Source organism: Eublepharis macularius, chromosome 4 (genome assembly GCF_028583425.1).
Source record: "Eublepharis macularius isolate TG4126 chromosome 4, MPM_Emac_v1.0, whole genome shotgun sequence".
Taxonomy (NCBI): domain Eukaryota; kingdom Metazoa; phylum Chordata; class Lepidosauria; order Squamata; family Eublepharidae; genus Eublepharis; species Eublepharis macularius.
The window spans coordinates 94,789,683-94,809,978 of NC_072793.1; the positions used below are offsets into that span (position 1 = coordinate 94,789,683).

At 41.1% G+C, this 20,296-nt stretch overlaps 2 protein-coding genes across 3 annotated transcripts in view; one reads left to right on the forward strand and one right to left on the reverse strand.

Annotated features, from left to right (window-relative positions):
- FANCD2 (FA complementation group D2) overlaps positions 1-1,587 on the reverse strand; it is an 81,693-nt gene extending 80,106 nt beyond the window's left edge. The window contains exon 1 of the mRNA XM_054978144.1: positions 1,521-1,587. Coding sequence (XP_054834119.1) covers positions 1,521-1,587 — 67 coding nt within the window. The remainder of the gene's footprint in view (positions 1-1,520) is intronic.
- A 1,537-nt stretch (positions 1,588-3,124) lies between these two features.
- On the forward strand, positions 3,125-13,822 carry EMC3 (ER membrane protein complex subunit 3). 2 transcript variants are annotated; one of them, XM_054978136.1, is made up of 10 exons: positions 3,139-3,194; positions 3,318-3,598; positions 3,950-4,152; positions 7,427-7,484; positions 10,192-10,285; positions 10,793-10,897; positions 11,303-11,384; positions 11,514-11,593; positions 12,130-12,212; positions 13,588-13,822. In XM_054978136.1, exons 3-10 carry the CDS (start codon positions 3,998-4,000, stop codon positions 13,714-13,716), a joined length of 786 nt encoding a protein of 261 aa, XP_054834111.1. In that variant the 5' UTR covers positions 3,139-3,194; positions 3,318-3,598; positions 3,950-3,997; the 3' UTR covers positions 13,717-13,822. The 2 variants fall into 2 exon arrangements, with proteins under 2 accessions (XP_054834113.1, XP_054834111.1); XM_054978138.1 differs by lacking the exon at positions 3,318-3,598 and having other exon boundaries at positions 3,125-3,194.
- Positions 13,823-20,296: the final 6,474 nt, after the last annotated feature.

Here is a 20,296-nt window from a genome sequence, read left to right on the forward strand (position 1 = left end):
TAAAATCACCAAATAAGGTTCATGAATCAAGTACTGTTATACGAGCACTTAACTCTTCCACTGAAATCTATGGAGCTTGAAAGTGCCTGACCTTTTTCCTGCATCATGTCTCTTGGCACCTCTCGAGCATGCCAAAGCCCTAAAATTCTCCCCAGCAAGGAAGTATAAAATACAAAAGGATATGGCTAGCCATTCCCATGAATTGCAATAATCAAACATTGTCCTGGTCCAGGCCGGGGGGGGGGGGGGGGGCTTGACGTGAGTTCTGAGGCTTTTTCTTATTGAAGTCTGCTTTGAAAAAAGTGTTGTTCTATGTTCGAGGAGCTTATCAAGTACAGCAAATATTCCGGGTGACCAGCCAGCCAACATTTTAAGCCTAAGAAAAATTGTAGTTTACAGGATGGAGTTTGCAGGAACTGTTGACAATTGGTGATTCGTTCCTAGTGTGAGCACTGTTTGGACTTTTTGACGCGACACGTTAATTAAAAAAAATAAGGACAAGTATGCCACCCCTAGTTTTTGAGAGCTGTTTTAAATTCTAAACTGCAAATTGCTTACTGAGGGGGAGAGAAAGCCTCAAACTCAGTGGATGAATAAACAGAAGCTGTACTTCTGAGAATAGAGCGCTCTGGGTCATGGGTCAAAGCAGAGCCATCTAGTTAAATTATATATTATCCCCCCCCACCCGCCCAATCCGTTTCCCACTAAGAATGGGGCAGAAAAAAGTATACCCTTTTGGAGAGGAAAATATAACCTCACTAAATAAACAATCCATGTTGGAGGATTATTATGCCTCGATAAAACTCCAGGATATGAGTGTCTGGAGGTGGATGCAGAGAGGGCTGACAACTCCTTGAGACAAACTATTCTTCAGTTCTCTCCACCCCTCTCAAGGACCTCCGAGAAGCTGGAATTACTAGCTAACCAGACAATTCTGGTCACTAAATCTCTTCAGAAAATCTTTCTACAGTTGGAGAAGATTCAAACTCTGTTTCAAGAGAGAGGCATAATTTACTTTATAAAGATAATCCTCCTTCGGACATTTTCTTCATGAGCCTTCCAGCAGATTCATGCATTGAGTGCTCCGAAGTTTGGAGGAAATTGTTTTTCAGAGCTGAGGAATATCAGCTTTAAGTAGGTGCTCCTATATGCTACCTGTACTCAAGTATGATCCTTCTGGGTTATATGTTGGCTAATGTCAGTCCTAGAATTGCTTATGCCTGTTTCAGCATTTCTTCCTGTTAATGCTATGTCTTTGTAAACTTGTGTTTATTTATCCTATGGCATTGTTCATGGAAATGTCCTTCATATTGATTGTACTAATTTCACACTGTGTAATTTGCCTTGAGTCTCAGTGAGAAAGGGGGACTATAAATGACATAAATAAACAACACAGAATAAACCAACAGAGAACATTTCTCTGCACGCTCTAGTAGTCACTACACTGGGCACTGCTACATGAAATGGTGTTTTTGACCAAAGAAATTCCACATAGCAGGAAAGGTGCTTGCTTTACATACTTGGTGACTCTTCTAATAGATTTTCTCCATGGGCAGTAGATTTGGACAATTTCCGCCTTGAAGTCATGACAGTAAGCTCTGGTATACTTTACTAAAAAAGAGAGGCAGGATGAAGATTATCATCTTTTTACTTCAGATTTTGTGAATAATTTGTCATTGAGGATAAATAATAAACATGCAACAGTGCTCCAGAAACAGCATCTTGTCCTATCTGAAACATGATATATAAAAATGAATATATGTGAATGGCAGAAGGGACTACCACAGGTTATGAAGTAGACAATTTACTACAGCAAGCCATATTGGTTTTAAACAACAAGCAGTACAGTGGCATCTTATACATGTGTGATTAAGATACTCAACATTTACTTGAGATCTAGAAAGCAGCCAAGCAAGCTTTCCCCAGTACTACACACAATCCTTATGAAATCTCTGCAATATAATTTGCAGAGGCCAGTTTCAAGCTAGTTTCATTACCACAGATTGCCCCAAAGAAACATGGAAACTGTTGCTTATAAAGATGCAAGGAATTCCCTTGTCCTTTATAGAAACACTGTTCCAAATTCCTTGGTAGGAAATCATAACAATTAAATTTGGTAACATAGGCATGAAAACTCCTTGTATTGTACTGATCAGTGTCAAGAACTAAATGTTGTTTGTGAGAGCTCCCATGTTATGCATATACAAAATAATGAAGCGTTTCCTAACAATCTTTTTTGTCTGATGCAGTATTTTTTATTATCCTACCCAGTTTCTCAAATAGAAGAACAAGGGGTTTCTGATTCATTTGATGATGAGGAGAATGCAACCCTTCTTTAGCCATATCTGAAGTCAAAGCTAAAGTCATATTATGGATGAATACAGATAACATTTCCAAAAGATGTAAACTTAAAAAAAAAATTAAACTTAGTAATAACTCCGTTCACCACTCTGAGCAGAGCAATAATCTGTGTACAAAACTGGTATATAAACCCAATTATTATCATTATTCAATACTAATTCCAGAAGGGTTTGTCACATTTGTCCATTGCAGTCAAAATAACAATCTTGTGGCAACATAATAGAAGTAATTATATGACACAAACTTTCCAGAGACAGAGCCCTCTGTTGAAAAGGATTCCAGCACATGAAAGCTTAAGCTCTAAAAAATTGTTAATATTAAAGGGCCACAGGGCTACTTATTTCTTCAACTGCAATCCTACGCAGCCTTGCCTAGGATCATCCCCAATTTTTAAAAAATGGGACTTAAGCATAAGTACCCCTCTACAGGATCGTGGCAGATACATCCTAAGCCCTTCCTTTGAAGTAAGGTCTGGTTTAGTTAATGGGACATGTTTTCGTATAAGCAGGCCCAAGGTTATATAAAAGCCTAAGGCTTTTATGCTACTGAACACATGTTCAACCCTCACTACTCAAACGAACCCTGGCGAGCGCCGCGGAAGGCGTTTAATGACTACGGCCAATCCAGTCCCTTCAGCACAATCACGAACTGCCTGCTCTGGCCTCACCATCGGGCGTCCTTCTCTCTCAAATGATCCCGCCAAGCGTCAGCAGTGGGCGCTGATCAATGACCTCACTGGGCACGTGATGAACACACCACCGGGCGCTTGTCAAAGGCGTCAGCCGTCACTCCCGGAAGAGTGAAGTGGGACCAGGTCGGCCTGAGGGTCCGAGGTAAGAAGCGGCTGCTGGGCTTTTGTGTGTTTCCCCCGTGGAAGGGACGGGCAGAGCGGCGCGATTTCTCTCTTCTGTACTGGCAGGGTGTTGAGCTGGTGTGTTTTCTCCGCCCCTGCTTAGCCTTTCAGAAGAGAAGCGAGACTGGAAACCCTTCGCTTTAATTCGGCACGCGAAGTCTGGCTGCCATTCTATGGAACCGGCCCCTGAATATTCTTTCATGTGTTCGGAGCCTGAACTTTAAAAATAGCTTCTGGGGCTCAGTTGTGGTTCAGATGAATCCCTGGACCATAGTGGCAAGATCTTTCCCACCTAGGAGGGGCCGAAGCTGGTGAAAGGCCTCCTTGACCACCGCTGCCACCTGCTTATCCAACAGGAGGGCCGGATCCAGCAGTGCCCCCGAGGTACGAACCTGCTCCTTTAGTTGGGAGTGCAACCCTCATCCCCGATAGGCGCTATCCCAAGTCTGAGATCAAAGCTTCCCCCTGAAATCACTGTTAGGGCTGTCGCATCAGTTGGGGAAAGGGGGAGGGTTGCTGTATTGAGTATTTTTATTGTTAAGTAATTGGGAAAGCTATCATGTTCTGTGGAGCTTTAGCAGTCTGGAGCAGAAAACATCTTTTGAAATAAGGAATACCTTAGTGGCAACACACCAGCTGGCCCTGTGTCTTGGAACAGTGTAAGGCAATTAAACTTGTTTTTGGTTTTGTTGAGTAGAAGATGTAGTCCTTACTCCACGACTTGTATTTCTTTAGATATTAAAGATTAGAGCTGATACACATGACCAGAATTGTATTTAAACAATGAGTGAGCCGGAGCTGTTGCTGGATTCCAACATTCGACTATGGGTGGTGCTTCCCATAGTGTTCATCACCTTCTTTGTGGGGATGATTCGCCACTATGTGTCTATTCTGCTGCAGAGTGACAAAAAGCTCACTCAAGAGCAAGTGTCTGATAGGTAAGAAATGCTTGCAACTAAGTATATGTTGTCAACATTGTCTGGTGTCTTTTCTAATAATACTGCTAATGAAAAAGCCATACAAGGTTGATGGCAGCAATATATAATCATGGTGTTCAACAAGTGATTTTAATTGCTAGCACAAGACTGTAACAGATGAGATGTATTGTGCTGCTGGTGGTTGTGGATTTATGTTGCTGGTATAGCAATTACTGGGCAGTGAAGAAGGTAGAAGTACTACAAAAGGAACTTGGCCAATAGATCATGTCAGCTGGGGTAATCAACATCCATGGTAGTTCCATTTTTAAATTAAAAGACTAAATTGCTACTTACATGCCTAAAATTCATTACAAGTTCTTAGAAATACTGAGATTTCTACATTTATCTTCATTTTATTTTATTCCTATTATATATAGTCTGTCTTTCTTACTGAGACTCAAGGTGGATTGCATCGTATAAATCAATAAAGTCAACATGATATGACATCTAATAAGCAATGTAATGGGATTAAGATTGCAGAATTCTTAAGCAAGGCAAATGTATTGATATGGCATGTTTTAGACAATGTAGAAATTACACAGTAGGATACATGCAGGAACAGTTAGTAATACTGTACTCAATAGTATTGTCCATAGTCCCTTTCTCTTTATTAAAACACTTTTCTGAACCATTACATTCTAATTTAGCCCTCTTATCTGTGTAAAAAAGTCCTTCTAAATAATTCAGTTTTACATAACTTGCAGAATGCCAGGATAGTGGAAGCCTTCCTGACCTCATCAGGCAGGCCATTCCATAAGCTTTGGATATTGACTTCCATGCTGCTGTTTTTGTGCTGTGTTGTGCTCTTTTTTTTGCAAACAGTTAAAAAAATTTAAAATGAGAGTTTAAGGAAATTTGGGATAGGATAACTTTCCTTGCAAGTTTTGTATTATGTGTTTGTAGTCTCTAATCAAGATGAGGTCTTGCAAAATCAGGAGGAAAAAGTAGTTATTAAAGACTGCAGTGCTTACATATGAGTTTAAAACCTTGAATTATGGCAGAGTCTAGTTTGTTTTATCATCACTTAATTATTTCCTAGTCTGAAGATAATCTCACTGTAGGAATCCGCGCATCCATACCCTGTTTTTCCAAAGCAAATACATGGATTAAAGCAAGAGTCCAGTAGCACCTATAAGACTAACAAAAATAAGTGTTAGGTTTTTGTGAGCCACAGCTCACTTCTTCAGATACAGCTAGAATGTGAGTCCATCTGTCCTTATATCTTGGAGAGTGATTACAAAAGCTGAATGATAACTGTCAGTCTATGGAGAACAGGATACGTTGAAGCTGACGTCCCCCCTTGCAGCAAGAAATCCATGCTCTCCTGAGTCAAGGTTTTTTTATTGAGAAATTATAACTATAGTGTATATATGTCCATAGGTTACACAGAAGCAATAAAAGTGTCTGGCTGTACATAGAACCCTTACTGAGAATGACATATGGAATCCTTGCTGCAAAGTTCCAGTTCCTCCCTATAAGCCCCCCACCCTCAGTGCCCAACCAGCTGGGTATTGTCAGTGGGAGAATAGGAAGGAACCGTCCCAAGGCCGCTGTGGTGAGCCACCCGAGATAAGAGTGCTGTCTTCCCAGGAGCTGGATGGCTTATGTGAAAAACTACACACACATACAGAGGATGACTGCAAAGTCCTCAAAGATGGAGGGACTGTGGGTAACAGACCTGACAATAGCAGCCAGTGAATGACAAAGGCAGGCATGATTGAATAGGGTGGGGTATGCATAGGGGTAGTGGGTGTGGAGAAATTAGCATTAGTAATGAGACAGGAAGCCTTTGTTTCAATTCAGTCCAGGTGGATGCATACTCTTGAGCTTCGTTATCAGTTGCAATTCAACAATCTGTCTTTCTAATCTTCCTTTAAAATTCCTCTGCAGGAGAACTGCTACTTTTAGGTCAGCAACTGAATATCCTGGAGGGTTAAAATGTTCCCCCACTAGTTTGTGAATGGTTTGGTTCCTGATGTCAGACTTATGTCCATTAATTCTTTGTTGAAAGGACTGGCCAGTTTGTCCAATGTAGATAGTGGAGGGCATTGCTGACACGTGATGGCGTACATCACATTGGAGGATAAGCAGGAGTGTGAACCCAAGATGGTATGGCTGATGTTGTTGGGTCCACTGATGCTGTTGCTCAGATTGATATGAGAGCAAAGTTGGCATCTTGGTTTGTTGCCCATGTTAGTGTTAAGTAGTTTATCATTGTGGGTGAGTAGTTGTTTCAGGTTAGCAGGCTGTCTGTAAGTAAGGAAAAGTCTCTCCCCCACCCCGCTCACCCCAGTGCTTATGTGAGGAAAGTATCACAATCCAGCATAGGTTGTAGGTCATTAATAATGCATGGGACTGGTTTAAATTGTGGCCTGTAGGTGACCAGCAGTGGTGTTCTGTTGTTATGTTCTTTGGGCTTGTCTTGTAGAAACTGTCCCTGGGTGTCATTCTGGCCTTCCCAATCATCTTTCTTACTATGTCAAGGGAATACTGTGATTGCAAAAATGTCTGATTAGCTGATCACTGCATGCTTTCATTTGTATTTTGTACATGCTCTGCTGTTTAGTCAAAAAGAAATTCTTATTTTCTTATTTAAGAATGGCAAAAATACAATGTATAAATGTATGTGTTTGACATATTTTGAGACCAGCTTTCCATTCAAAGGTCCCAAGGCTGTTCACAACAAGTTACATACACACAATTACAATATAAAATAATAATTGTGCTTATATACCATTCTTCTAGACAGATTAGTGCCCCATTCAAGTAGTGAACAAAATCATTGTCATTATTATTTCCATTATACAAGTGAGGAGCTGGGGCTGAGAGTGGCTTACACAAGGCCACCTACTGAGCTCATAGCAGTAGTGAGATCCGAACCAGCAGATTGCTGATTAGCAACCCAACCACTTAACCACTGTGCTACAGTAGCAAATAAATGACCATCAGCAGCAAGCAATAAAATCTGCTGCCTTATAATTTTGAAAACCACAATGGGAGGAATCTGTTTCCAAACTAGTATTAGATGATTTGGAAATCATCTTTGGTACATATCCTTACACTATGTAGGTGATGTTACTCAACAAATGGGGGGAAATGTAGCTAAAAGGCCTTCTCGGTGATTTAACAATTTTTCATCACTGTAAGATGTAGTTGATTTCTGAGAACATCTTGCTGCCTGTCTGCCTTATTTTCTGCCATATTTCACATGTCTGGTAATGGCTTTTTCTTCCAGCCAAGTTCTAATTCGAAGCAGAGTACTCAGAGAAAATGGGAAGTATATTCCAAAGCAGGTATGTTTTTATGTCTGTTATAGTACCTCCATGTCAAATTGATTTTGAACACTAGCAGTTACAAGAAGAGAGAACTTGATCGCTTCAATGGTTGAAGCTTTCATCTTCATAGTCTAGTTAAGTTATAAATACTTTTGTGCAGCAGTCTCCAACATTTCTATTGATACGAACAATAAGGAAATACTTGCAAGGTAATAAGATAGCTGTACTGGACTCCTGTTGATCTAAAAATGGGTCATGTATTTAGGGTGTGTTTTTTGTTGGAAACGCTGTGGTGCTTTACAGTGCAATCCTAAGAACACTTTCTTGAAAGTAACCCCCACTGAAACTATGAAGTATAAAATCAGCCTACTTATATTGCTGTTGGACTTGTGAAAATGTGAGTTCTTGTAGCTCAATTACCTTTAAAGAATATGAGAGAGAAGGAGAGGTGCAGATTAGAATAATCAGTAACTGGTGAAAATTTGTTTGCTTAGTGTGGTTTCTATTTCTAAAATTCATATTCTACTTCAGTATTAATGTTGCTGCTTTGCTAAACCTGTATATAAGAACATGAAGTGCAGCATTTGTCTCAATGGAAAGTTACCACTGAAATCCAAAACAGTAACATTTGATTTCAAAAGAGGAAACTTTACAAAAACGAGTGGAATAGTTAAAAGGAAGCTGATAGGGAAACAGGAGAGAGTCAAATCCTTAGAGTATGCTTGGAAGCTATTTAAAAACCACACTAATTGAATACCAGTTATATTGCATTCCCCAGGTTAGGAAAGGTACTCCCAAGTCCATGAGAATGCCTGTATGGTTAATTACCCAAGTCAATGGAGCCATAAAAAGGGGAAAGGCTTCCTTTAAAAAGTAGAAGCTCTGTCCCAACGAAGCAAACAGAATGGAGCCCAGGGTCTTGCAAAAGAAGTGCAAGTTAATAATTAAGGATGCAAAAAGAGAATTTGAGGAGCAGATTGTGAAAAGCATCAAGACATCAAGTTTTAGACCTATTGGGGAAATTAAAAATTAGTAAGTCTCCAGGTCCTGATGGCATACACCCAAGAGTTCTTAGGGAACTTGAATGTAATCCATATATGTAACATTACTAAACTCAGCTACTGTACTGGAAGACTGGAGAGCAGCAAATGTTTAAACAACGGTCCAGAGAGGAGCCATTAAATTATGCCTGTCCAAGGCAAATTAATAGAAACTGTATTCAAAGATAGAATTATTAGGCATATAGAAGAACAAAGCCCACTGAGGAAAAATCAGCATGGCTTCTGCAGAAAGTCTTGCCTCACCAATATTTTGGAGTTCTTTGAAAAAGTGAGCAAGCATGTAGATAATGGCAATCCAGCAGAAATTACTTGGACTTTCAAAAGGCTTTTGACAAGGTTCCTCACCAAAGACTCCTGGGCAAGCTTAATAGTTATGGAATAAGAAGACAGGTCCTCTTATGGATTAAACATTGGTTAAATGACAGGAAACAAAGAGTAGGAATCATTGGACAGTTTTTTCAATGGAAGGAAGGAAGCAGTGGGGTCCCACAAGGATTGGTATTAGGGCTGGTGCTATTCAATTTGTTCATTGATAATCTGGAACTGGGGGTGAACAGTGAAGTGGCTACATTTGCAGATGTCTCAAAACTATTCAGTATGGTGAAAACCAAAGCTGACTGTGTAGAGCTCCAGGAGTATCTCCACAAACTGAGAGAGTGGACAACAATGGGGCAATTGAAATCCAGAGTAGACAAGTTTAAGGTGATACACATTGGAACAAAAAATCCCAACTTCAAGTATATGCCAATGAGGTCTGAATTTGTTGAGGCTGAGAGGGAAAGCTAGCTTGGGTCATAGTGGATAGCTCAATGGAAATGTCAACTCTGGGCCACAGCAGTGAAAAAGGCAAACTCTGTGCTGGGGATTTTTAGGAATGGGATTGAAAATAAAGCAGCCAATATTATAATACCCCTATATAGATCTGTGCTGTGCCCTCTTTTGGAATACTGTGTGCAGTTCTGGTCCCTGTATCTCAAAAAGGACATTGCAGAGTTGGAAAAAGTACAGAAGAGGGCAGCCAAGGTGATTTGGGGAGTGGAACACCTTTCCTTTGATGAAAGGCTGAAAGGTTTAGAAAAGAGACAGAGGGGACATCATGGAGGTTTATAAAATTATGTATGTAGTAGGGTGGGCGGACAGAGAACTTTTTCTCCCTCTCCCATAATATGAGAACTTGAAGACATCCAATGAAGCTGATGGTTAGAAGATTCAGGACAGACAACAGGAAATTCTTCACACAATGAATGATTAAGATGTGGAATTCACTGCCAGGGAATGTAGTGAAGGCCACAGGCATAGACAGCTTTAAAAGGGGATTAGGCAGTAATGGAAGATAGGTCTATCAGTGGCTTCTAGCCATGGTAAAAGGAAGGTCCACATTCAAAGGCAGTGAACCTCTGAATAACAGTGCCAAGAGGTAGCAGCAGCAGCAGAAGGCTTCAAACTCTGTGTCCTGTTGTTGGCCCTCCATAGCAACTAGTTGACCACTGCATGAGACAGGATGCTGGATTAGATAGACCGCTGGTCTGATCCTGCACGGCTCATGTTCTTATGTATTTATGATGTTCAGTTCAAATTGCAATGTTAGTAAAAATTGCAACATACTCAGTCCATTCATGTAGCATTCTAAAACTTTTGTCATTAAAATCTGTCTCTTTTTTCAGTCCTTTCTAACACGGAAGTATTTCTTCAATAATCCCGAGGATGGGTTCTTTAAGAAAACGAAAAGGAAGGTAGTGCCACCATCCCCAATGACAGGTATGTCTGTTGCCACAAGAAGAAACAACCTTCCAAAGAAAATTACTCCTTTTGTGATGTATGTATTGTTGCCTTCTAAAACATAAACAATAAAACAGTAATTAAATAGGGTAGTTTGGTTTTGTGCCACCAATTTTGAAGACTACCTAGCCCATTTGGAAAATAAAAAATGACTTCCTGGCTCTAAGCATAAACATTGACTCTAAATATTTGGCAAAAATGGCTTGGCCTCTTCATGTTTTTGAAGTGAAACATTGCTGAAAAGGCACCTGAGACCTGCTGAGGAATTAAACCTGTGCTGCAGGTCCTGTGGACATTCACTATGAAGTTCAGAAAAGTGGAGTCCCATTGGAATGTGGTCTTGAGGACTTTCACCCCAAAATTCAATTTAAATACTCAAAGTAAGATCAAGGTAGAGTGATCTGGTTTCATTTATTGTTTTTACAAGACCTCCTGGAGTTGCAGATGGTGTCCATTATGTGTTCATCTGAACTGCTTTTCTTCCAGATCCTACCATGTTGACAGATATGATGAAAGGGAATGTAACAAATGTGCTGCCGATGATCCTGATTGGTGGCTGGATTAACATGACCTTCTCAGGTTTTGTTACAAGTAAGTATCAGTCTCAGAATCTTAGCTTGTGTGATCTGAAGGTCTTGATCTTTTTTGTGCACTACTACTTCTTTGCAGAGACTTTGCAGACATCACGTGAAGTTGAGAAATACTGATCTTGAGCGCCTCGCCTCTCATTGCTGAAATCGATCTCTGCACTGGCTTCATACCTCCTCCTTCCAGAATTATTGTCCCCTTTATACCTGGATAGTGCTTTTTCTGTTTCTTCAAATCCTTCTTTGAAGCACCATTTTTGTATAGAGCCCTGTAATTTCCTCTGAAGCCCAGCTGGAACAACAAGCCTGTATATGTGTGCTTCTGCTCATCTCTTGCTCGTGTTCTTCTGTAAAGCAGTGTATATTTTGGTGCTATATAAATATGTGACCAGTTTTTTTCTTTTTGCAGCAAAGGTCCCTTTTCCTTTGACACTGCGGTTTAAACCAATGCTGCAGCAGGGGATTGAGTTGCTTACTTTGGATGCATCCTGGTAAGATTGCTCAAATTTAATCTTGATTTGAACAATGTAGAACTGTGAACACTCCCGCAGAATTAGGAATTTGGCACTTGCATATATGATGTACTTGTTTAACAAGACCAAATCTCTTTGGTTTGTTAGGGTAAGCTCTGCGTCCTGGTATTTTCTGAATGTGTTTGGTCTACGAAGCATTTATACCCTCATTCTTGGCCAAGATAATGGTAAGCAGTTGCTGTTTTTATAAAGTTAAGTATAATTGGAAAAAGTGATGAGTAGAGAGGTCAGACCATGCTTAATGAATGTGCTGCCTGCACCTTCACAGGACTGCTGAGTTATCAGGAACTAGATAATTTCTTCTGTAGCTTCTGTAGTTCCTTGACCTCAATGGTGGAAGTTAAGCAGAATGCCGCAAGCTGTTATTGAAACTCCATCAATAATATGCCATGGGTATCCTCTCCTTTGATCAATCTCTCTTGTAGACTATAGTGTTTGTTAAGAGTTCTGATTAACTTGCCTATCTTAGTATTCAGAACTTCTAGGAATTTAATGGCAAAATACTTCCACTTGTTCAAGGTGAAGGAAGTGGAGTCTTTTGACTGTCTCAACTTTTCTTTCTTTATAATTTTGCATAACACTGAAAGAATGTTGTACTATCTGCTGAGCACTGCACTGCCTTGACTGTGAAAAACTCTCCTGTTGATAATCCCAGTACTCTTTGTACTGAGTAACATGAGCTGTTCTTTTTTCATATTTGCAGCTGCGGACCAGTCCAGAGTAATGCAGGAGCAGATAACAGGGGCAGCAATGGCCATGCCTGCAGATACTAATAAAGCATTCAAGGTATGAGGATTCAGTTTCAAATACTGAAAGGACTCCTTCAGGTCTTATGATAATACAACAGGGGCACCTGTGAGAACTCATGAGGGAAGGGAAATTCCATGCCCCCACTTCCTCCCTTCTTGTTCTCGGCAGAGAACTGTTGATGGGGCCAGCTGATTGTGAGCAAGGGAGGGCTTGGCTAAAACAGTGTGTTGGGCAGACATTCTGCTCATTGCCTAGACCCCCACCCCATCAGCTGGCTGTCAGAAGGAGATTTGGAACACAAAGCTCCAAGCATGCTTTCTTTCCATGCCACTATTTTCTTCCACCTGCCTGCTGCTCCTCCTGCACTTATGCTGCCTCCTCTTCTTCTCACCCCTTCTTCCATTGCTGCCAACTTGTTTCCACTTCACCCTTCCCACTTTCACCATCTCCTCCTGCTGTCGCTTTCTCCCCCTCCCCTCACCCAATGTTTTTTTTTAAATGCCAGGTTGTAATGTTAACTGTAGTATTTAACACTGTCATTTTGTAAGTATTTTTTTTGGTTTTGAAGCATTTTTCCTGTAGATTCAAGGAAGGGAAGCAATCCTTGTATCTAATTTTTAAGAGGGCCCCAAAGTTCAGATTTTAAAAAAATCTGTGCAGTGAGGCCATGTAGTGATACAGTGGGTTTTTCTGCAAACCTGAGAGAACCCTCAGATTTACAGAAAAATCCAAAAAGTTTGAACCCTTCTCCTTGCCTTTTATTTTTCTGTGAGCCAAGAACATTTTTTGTATGGAGAAGCTAGTTACTCTGAAGAAATAAGACTTTGATATTCCAAACAGCTTCAGTAGCTTCATGCATTCTAAAAACTGCTTCTCAGGCAGAATACTGTTATATAAGTATCTCATTCTGTAAAGAGTTACATATTTTTTCATTATGTATCTTCAGAAAATTCCTGTTGTTATAGAATGTAAATTATGAGCACTCTTAGGAATTCATTAGTGGAGAAGACAAGGCAGTTACATCCCAGTGCTACAGTGAATTAAGCACTTTTACTCATTCTTCGTTGTCCAGTCTCCCCACTCCCAATTGTGCTGTTGCAAGCTAGTCCCAAGATTTCTCCCCCTGCTCCATATGTGCCACATTGTTTTCTACAGCCTTGTATCTTCCTCATGCAACCCCTTACTCCTGTCCTTATTGAAAACTCGTACTGCAAGTTAATTCTTTTTCTTCTTCTCCCAGAGCTGTCTAGTTTGGGAATATTTGCACGCATTCTAGTGCAGAACTTTAGTATTCATAAGCTGTCATGAATAAATAACATCAATTGAATACAGACTGAAGATGGTGGTGAAGAGTGAAAGCGGGTTCTAGAGGTGCTTCTGCCTGCTTTATCAAAGCTGTTTGTCATTGCAGACTGAATGGGAGGCTTTGGAGTTGACTGACCATCAATGGGCACTAGAGGATGTGGAAGAAGAACTCATGGCTAAAGACCTCCGCTTTGAAGGCATGTTTAAAGAAGAATTGCAGACATCCATGTTCTGAGCTGTTTTCAGTGGCTGGTGTTAAATCGGTTATGTACAGTGTATTCTGATGGTCAGAATAAACACAATCAACTTCTGTGAGCTGTGTAGCTACAGGAGAGAGTTTTGCTTCTCCTCTGATGTCTTTTTTTATTAGAACTCAGGTGTGTCAGAAATTGATAGGGTGAGTCAAGTCAGAACATAAACCACTAAACTTGGAACCATTTACCAAACTTACAAATGTGTACTCCGTTTATTTTTTTTACAATATAAAGTTAATGCAAGTACTTACAAATCCATGGTGGAACAGATGCCTTCTTAGAAGAGGCATTCACTCCTATCTCCCATAGAAGGGAGTATCTCCTCCAGCTGCATGCATCATTTAGAACAATGGGTGCTTTTTTTCTTTACAACTGGTTTATTCATATGTAGATTAAATAATTGACTAAGCTGTCTTTAATTGATTGGCAGTCTAATTTAGTAAAAATGACATCTATAAACTCAGCACAATTGAATATGGAAAGCAGATTATTAGAATGGACCAACTGCTAATCTAAAACATTCCTAGCCTTATTCAGAATCTTTTTACTTTAATATTTCTTAAAATACTTGTACAGGCATTAGCCCTGAAGGCTTTCATTGACAGGGCTCGGCATTGCTCCTTAAGCAGAATAACTTCTCTATCTTGTAGAACTGCTAAGCTGTGGATTTATGTGGGAAGAGTTCCCAGGGACTGATTTTGGGAATGCTTGACACTAGTCCCTCATTTTAGAAACTCAGCATTGATTTTTACCATCATTATTTATCTGAAACAAACATGATGCTTAGATTTCCCTGACTTAGGAATTTGATAGGAATGTTAGTCAAATAGGCTAGACAGAAGGAAATCCTTTTTTTATTAAGAAATGGGTTTTGTTTTTGGGAAAACAGGCATGATATTTTACTCTTCTTGCTCCCTAAGGAAAGGAGCATCAAACTTCAAAATGTATGTAACTTAAGTTGCTTATATGTAAGTTGTATGCCATCGCTTTTTTAAGGCTTGTACATGGAATCAAAAGAATGCACGTTCTTTCAATACATAATGCCAAATTCTAGGATAAATAAATAAAAAGTTCTTGTTCTTATTTATCAAACAAAAGAAGAGTGGCCGTGTCAGTTGTCAAATATGTTTAGTTAAATGGTGCAAACAATAAACCAGCCACTAAAGCTGCATTTTCCCCTTTAACAGCTAAATATTTCAGAATAGCATTTATCTTCCGTTTGTTTCTATGTGTATCAGCAAGCAGGAGAGCAGTTTTAAACAGTTTTGTAAGGAGGGAAGATTATAAAGTAAACAGGAAGTGTAACTAACATGTTACATTCAAGTTCATAACATTGAGCTACATGAGGCTTTTATATTTAATTGTTCTGATCCTCATCCATTTGCAAATAATAGTAATGCAAGAGGTAAGATGTATATTCCCTTTATAAAAAGTATATATACTTTTTACTTGCATTGAGACATAGATATACTTGCATTGAGACATAACCATTGTGATGCACATCAGTATATGTAAAATGTGCCTCTGTGCACATATCAGTACAGTGCTGGTTCAGATCTCACTACTGCCATGAGCTCAGCAGGTGGCCTTGAGTAAGCCACTCCTCTCAGCCCCAGTTCCCCAGCTGTATTGTGAGAATAACAACACTGCCTTTGTTCACCACTCTGAGAGGGGCAGTAATCTGTTTAGGAGAGCAGTCTAAAAGCATACTGTTATTATTATCTCCCTTGGGGTTTCTGTGTGCACAGTGAGAATATGTAAGTAGATAATAGTAAGGAGAGCACACATGGAAGTTTTCAGTTTTACATGGGTAGCTGTGTTGGTCTGCAGTAGAACAACAGGATTTGAATCCAGTGGTAAGATCGGGAAGGCAGGAAGTTGGATACAATAGGGAGGAAAACTTATTCTTCAGCTTCCCTGAATTTTAGGATTGCACATTACCAAAGTATTATGGGATTGTACAATTTTTTTCTGGCAACAAATGTCTACTTACATTCAAGATCTCCCTGAGGAGAAATGTTCCCTGTTGAAAGCACTGCAAGGAGAGGCCATAAAGTTGGCTAAACAGCAAATGACAGCCAGGAAGGATGCTGCCGATTGCTCTGCCCATTCCATGGTATCGGCTATTGTTATGAGACGCCATGTGTGGTTTTGGTCCACTACACTTCCTTTGGATAAAAAGGCAAAAATTGAGGACTTTCCATTCAAGAGATCCCTTTTTTCTGAGAAAGTTGATGAATTGTGATCTCAGACCAAAAAGAATCACCAAACCATGAAATTCCTTGGGGTCATTTCCTCACAGCAGTCCTTTAACCCTAGAAGCCAGTTCCAGAGATCTCAATCCTACCAGCAACCCTACCAACAGTCTTATCAGCAAAGGCAAGGAAGGTACTCCTATCAGCAGCCTTATGGACACCGTTCATTTTCCTCAATGCCATTCATCAAAGAGGTCTTCAAGAACCAGGGGGAAACAGAGCCAGCCACAGTCGCCTAAGGCAGCTTCCCAGGGACAGAAGTCATTGTTCTGACTAGAGCTGGAGATAGTATCTAGCTCTGTTCCCTTCTTGGACGGACTGTGCCTATACTCTGGCAGTCTACTACTCTGGGAGTCTATTATGAATGACTCTTGGGTTCTATTGTTACTGTTGGTTACAAATTATTGTTTACAGAAAAAAAACCTTGTTTCCTTACCCCCAAATTTCTCATCAACCTGTTCTCATAGCCTCTGAGTAAATGTTTGCGAGTTTAAAAAGGGTGCTATCTGCAAAGTCAATCTGCAAACATCTCCCTATGGGTTTTACTCCAGATATTTTCTGGTTAAAAGAATGGTGGTTCTAGACCTATCCTAGATTTGAGAGATCTCAATAAGTTTATAAAGATCCAAAAATTTAGAATGCTTACTTTAGCCAAGGTTCTCCAACTTTTAGAACCAAATGTATGGTTTGCTATAATTGAACCCCTGCCCATCATCTTCAAGGCCTCGTGGAGGACTGGGGATGTGCCACAAGATTGGAGAAGAGTGAATGTTATCCCAATCTTTAAGAAAGGGAAGAAGGATGACCTGGGAAACTACAGGCCGGTCAGTCTGACTTCTGTTGCTGGGAAAATATTAGAACAGATTTTAAAGGGATCAATCTGTAAGCATCTGAAGGACTATGTATTGTCGAAGGCTTTCACGGCCGGAGAACGATGGTTGTTGGGGGTTTTCCGGGCTGTATTGCCGTGGTCTTGGCATTGTAGTTCCTGACGTTTCGCCAGCAGCTGTGGCTGGCATCTTCAGAGGTGTAGCACCAAAAGACAGAGATCTCTCAGTGTCACAGTGTGGAAAAGATGTAGGTCATTTGTATCTACTCAGGAGGGGTGGGGTTGAGCTGAGTCATTCTGTAAGAGTTTCCCAGGGTGTGGAATGCTAATGGCGGGAGGCTTCACTGTCTCCTGAGGAGGTTCTTTTGCATATGGATTGGTGCTTGATGTGCTAATCTTCTCTGCAGGGCCATTGTCGGGTGTGGAGTGTTTTGTTGGCCTGGTGTTTTTCAGAACTGGAGCCCATGCTCTGTTCATTCTTAAGGTTTCTTCTTTCCTGTTGAAGTTTTGCTTATGCTTGTGAATTTCAATGGCTTCCCTGTGCAGTCTGACAAAGTAGTTGGAAGTGTTGTCCAGTATTTTGGTGTCCTGGAATAAGATACTGTGCCCTGTTTGAGTTAGGCTATGTTCAGCCACAGCTGATTTTTCAGGCTGTCCAAGTCTGCAGTGTCTTTCATGTTCTTTTATTCTTGTCTGGATGCTACGCTTTGTGGTCCCGATGTAAACTTGTCCACAGCTGCAGGGTATACAGTATACTCCTGCAGAGGTGAGGGGATCTCTGCTGTCTTTTGCTGATCGTAGCATCTGTTGTATTTTTCGGGTGGGTCTGAATACTGCTTGAAGGTTATGCTTTTCCATAAGCTTTCCCATCTGATCAGTAATTCCTTTGATATATGGCAAAAACACTTTTCCTGTAGGTGACTGTTTTTCCTTGGTTGTTTGATTCATCCTGGGTTTGATTGCTCTTCGGATTTCATTTCTGGAGTAGCCATTTGCCTGAAGTGCGTGGTTTAGATGATTAATTTCCTCATTGAGAAAGCGCGGCTCACATATCCGTCTTGCACGATCCACTAATGTTTTCATTATGCCTCTTTTCTGTCGGGGGTGGTGATTGGAGTTTTTGTGTAAGTACCGATCAGTGTGAGTTGGTTTCCTGTAGACCTTGTGACCTAACTGAAAGTTTGCTTTGCGGATGACCAAGGTATCCAGGAATGAGAGTTTTCCCTCACTTTCTTTCTCCATTGTGAATTGTATGTTCAGGTGGATGTTGTTGAGATGATTCAAAAACTCCCTCAATTCTTCCTCCCCATGGCTCCAAATGATGAATGTATCATCCACAAACCGGAACCATACACTGGGTTTGTGGGGTGCTGATTCTAGAGCTGTTTTTTCAAAATGTTCCATGTAGAAGTTTGCTATAACTGGGCTGAGTGGGCTCCCCATGGCCACCCCATCCATCTGTTCATAGAATTCGTTGTCCCATTGGAAGTAACTGGTTGTCAGACAATGATGGAATAAGGCTGTTACATCCTCTGGGAAAATCTGATTAATCAGTGCAATAGTGTCTTTTACTGGAACCTTGGTAAACAGGGATACAACATCAAAACTGACAAGTATGTCTTGTGGATTGAGTTTCAGAGAACTGATTTTGTTGATGAAATCTGCTGAATCTTTGATGTAAGACGAGGTTTTCCCGATGTGGTCCTGCAGGAGATCTGCCAGAGGTCTAGCTAATTCATATGTCGGTGAACCAATGGCACTCACAATGGGTCGGAGTGGGACTGAATCTTTATGTATTTTGGGGAGTCCATATAGTCTAGGTGGCTGTGCTTCAGTCTTGCATAGTTTTCTGTGCGTGTCGGGATGTAGTGAGGAATTCTTGATCAGCGCATCCATATGCAAAAGAACCTCCTCAGGAGACAGTGAAGCCTCCCGCCATTAGCATTCCACACCCTGGGAAACTCTTACAGAATGACTCAGCTCAACCCCACCCCTCCTGAGTAGATACAAATGACCTACATCTTTTCCACACTGTGACACTGAGAGATCTCTGTCTTTTGGTGCTACACCTCTGAAGATGCCAGCCACAGCTGCTGGCGAAACGTCAGGAACTACAATGCCAAGACCACGGCAATACAGCCCGGAAAACCCCCAACAACCATCATCTGAAGGACTGCTCAGTGATCCGGGGAAGTCAGCATGGTTTTGTTCCTAACAGATCTTGCCAGACCAACCTGGTTTCCTTCTTTGATCGAGTGACCAGCTTACTGGATCAGGGGAACTTTGTTGACGTGATTTATCTGGATTTCAGTAAAGCTTTTGATAAGGTCCCCCATGACATTCTGATGGGCAAACTGGAAGACTGTAGAGTGGACTATAGGACAGTTCGGTGGATAGGGAACTGGTTAGAGGACCGCACTCAAAGAGTGGTGGTCAACGGCATTTCATCAGATTGGAGGAAGGTGTCCAGTGGGGTGCCGCAGGGCTCGGTTTTGGGCCCGGTACTTTTCAATATTTTTATCAATGACCTGGATGAAGGCGTGGAAGGGCTGCTCATTAAATTTGCTGATGATACCAAATTGGGAGGAGTAGCAAACACCCAAGAAGATAGAATTAAAATTCAACAAGACCTGAATACTCTGGAGAAGTGGGCAGCTGTGAATAGGATGCAGTTCAACAAAGACAAGTGCACAGTATTACATCTGGGCCACAAAAATGGGAAGCACAAATACTGGATGGGGGATACACTTCTGGGCAGTAGTATATGTGAAAGGGATCTTGGGGTAAGAGTGGACTGTAAACTAAATATGAGCAGTCAGTGTGATGCAGTGGCAAAAAAGGCAAATTCAATCTTGGGTTGTATCAAAGGGGCCATAGCGTCGAAATCGCAGGAGGTCATAGCCCCTCTCTATACTGCCTTGGTCAGGCCACACCTGGAGTATTGTGTGCAGTTCTGGAGGCCTCACTTCAAAAAGGATGTGGACAAAATCGAGAGGGTGCAGAGGAGAGCAATGAGAATGATCAGGGGTCTGGAGACTGAGCTCTACAAGGAAAGGCTGAGGGCCTTGGGAATGTTTAGTTTGGAGAAGAGGAGGTTGAGGGGGGACATGATTGCTCTCTTTAAATATTTGAAAGGCTGTCATTTGGAGGAGGGCAAGGAGCTGTTCCAGTTGGCAGCAGAGGGTTGGACCTGAAGCAATGGGCTTAAATTACATGCACAAAGGTACCGGCTGGATATTAGGAAAAACTTTTTCACGGTCAGAGTAGTTCAAAAGTGGAATCAGCTGCCTAGGGAGGTGGTGAGCTCCCCCTCACTGGCAGTTTTCAAGAAAAGGCTGGATGAATACTTGTCAGAGATGCTTTAGGCTGATCGTGCACTGGGCAGGGGGTTGGACTAGATGGTCTGTATGGCCCCTTCCAACTCTATGATTATATGATTTAAAGGACGCGTACTTCCATATCTCAATCCACTCAGAT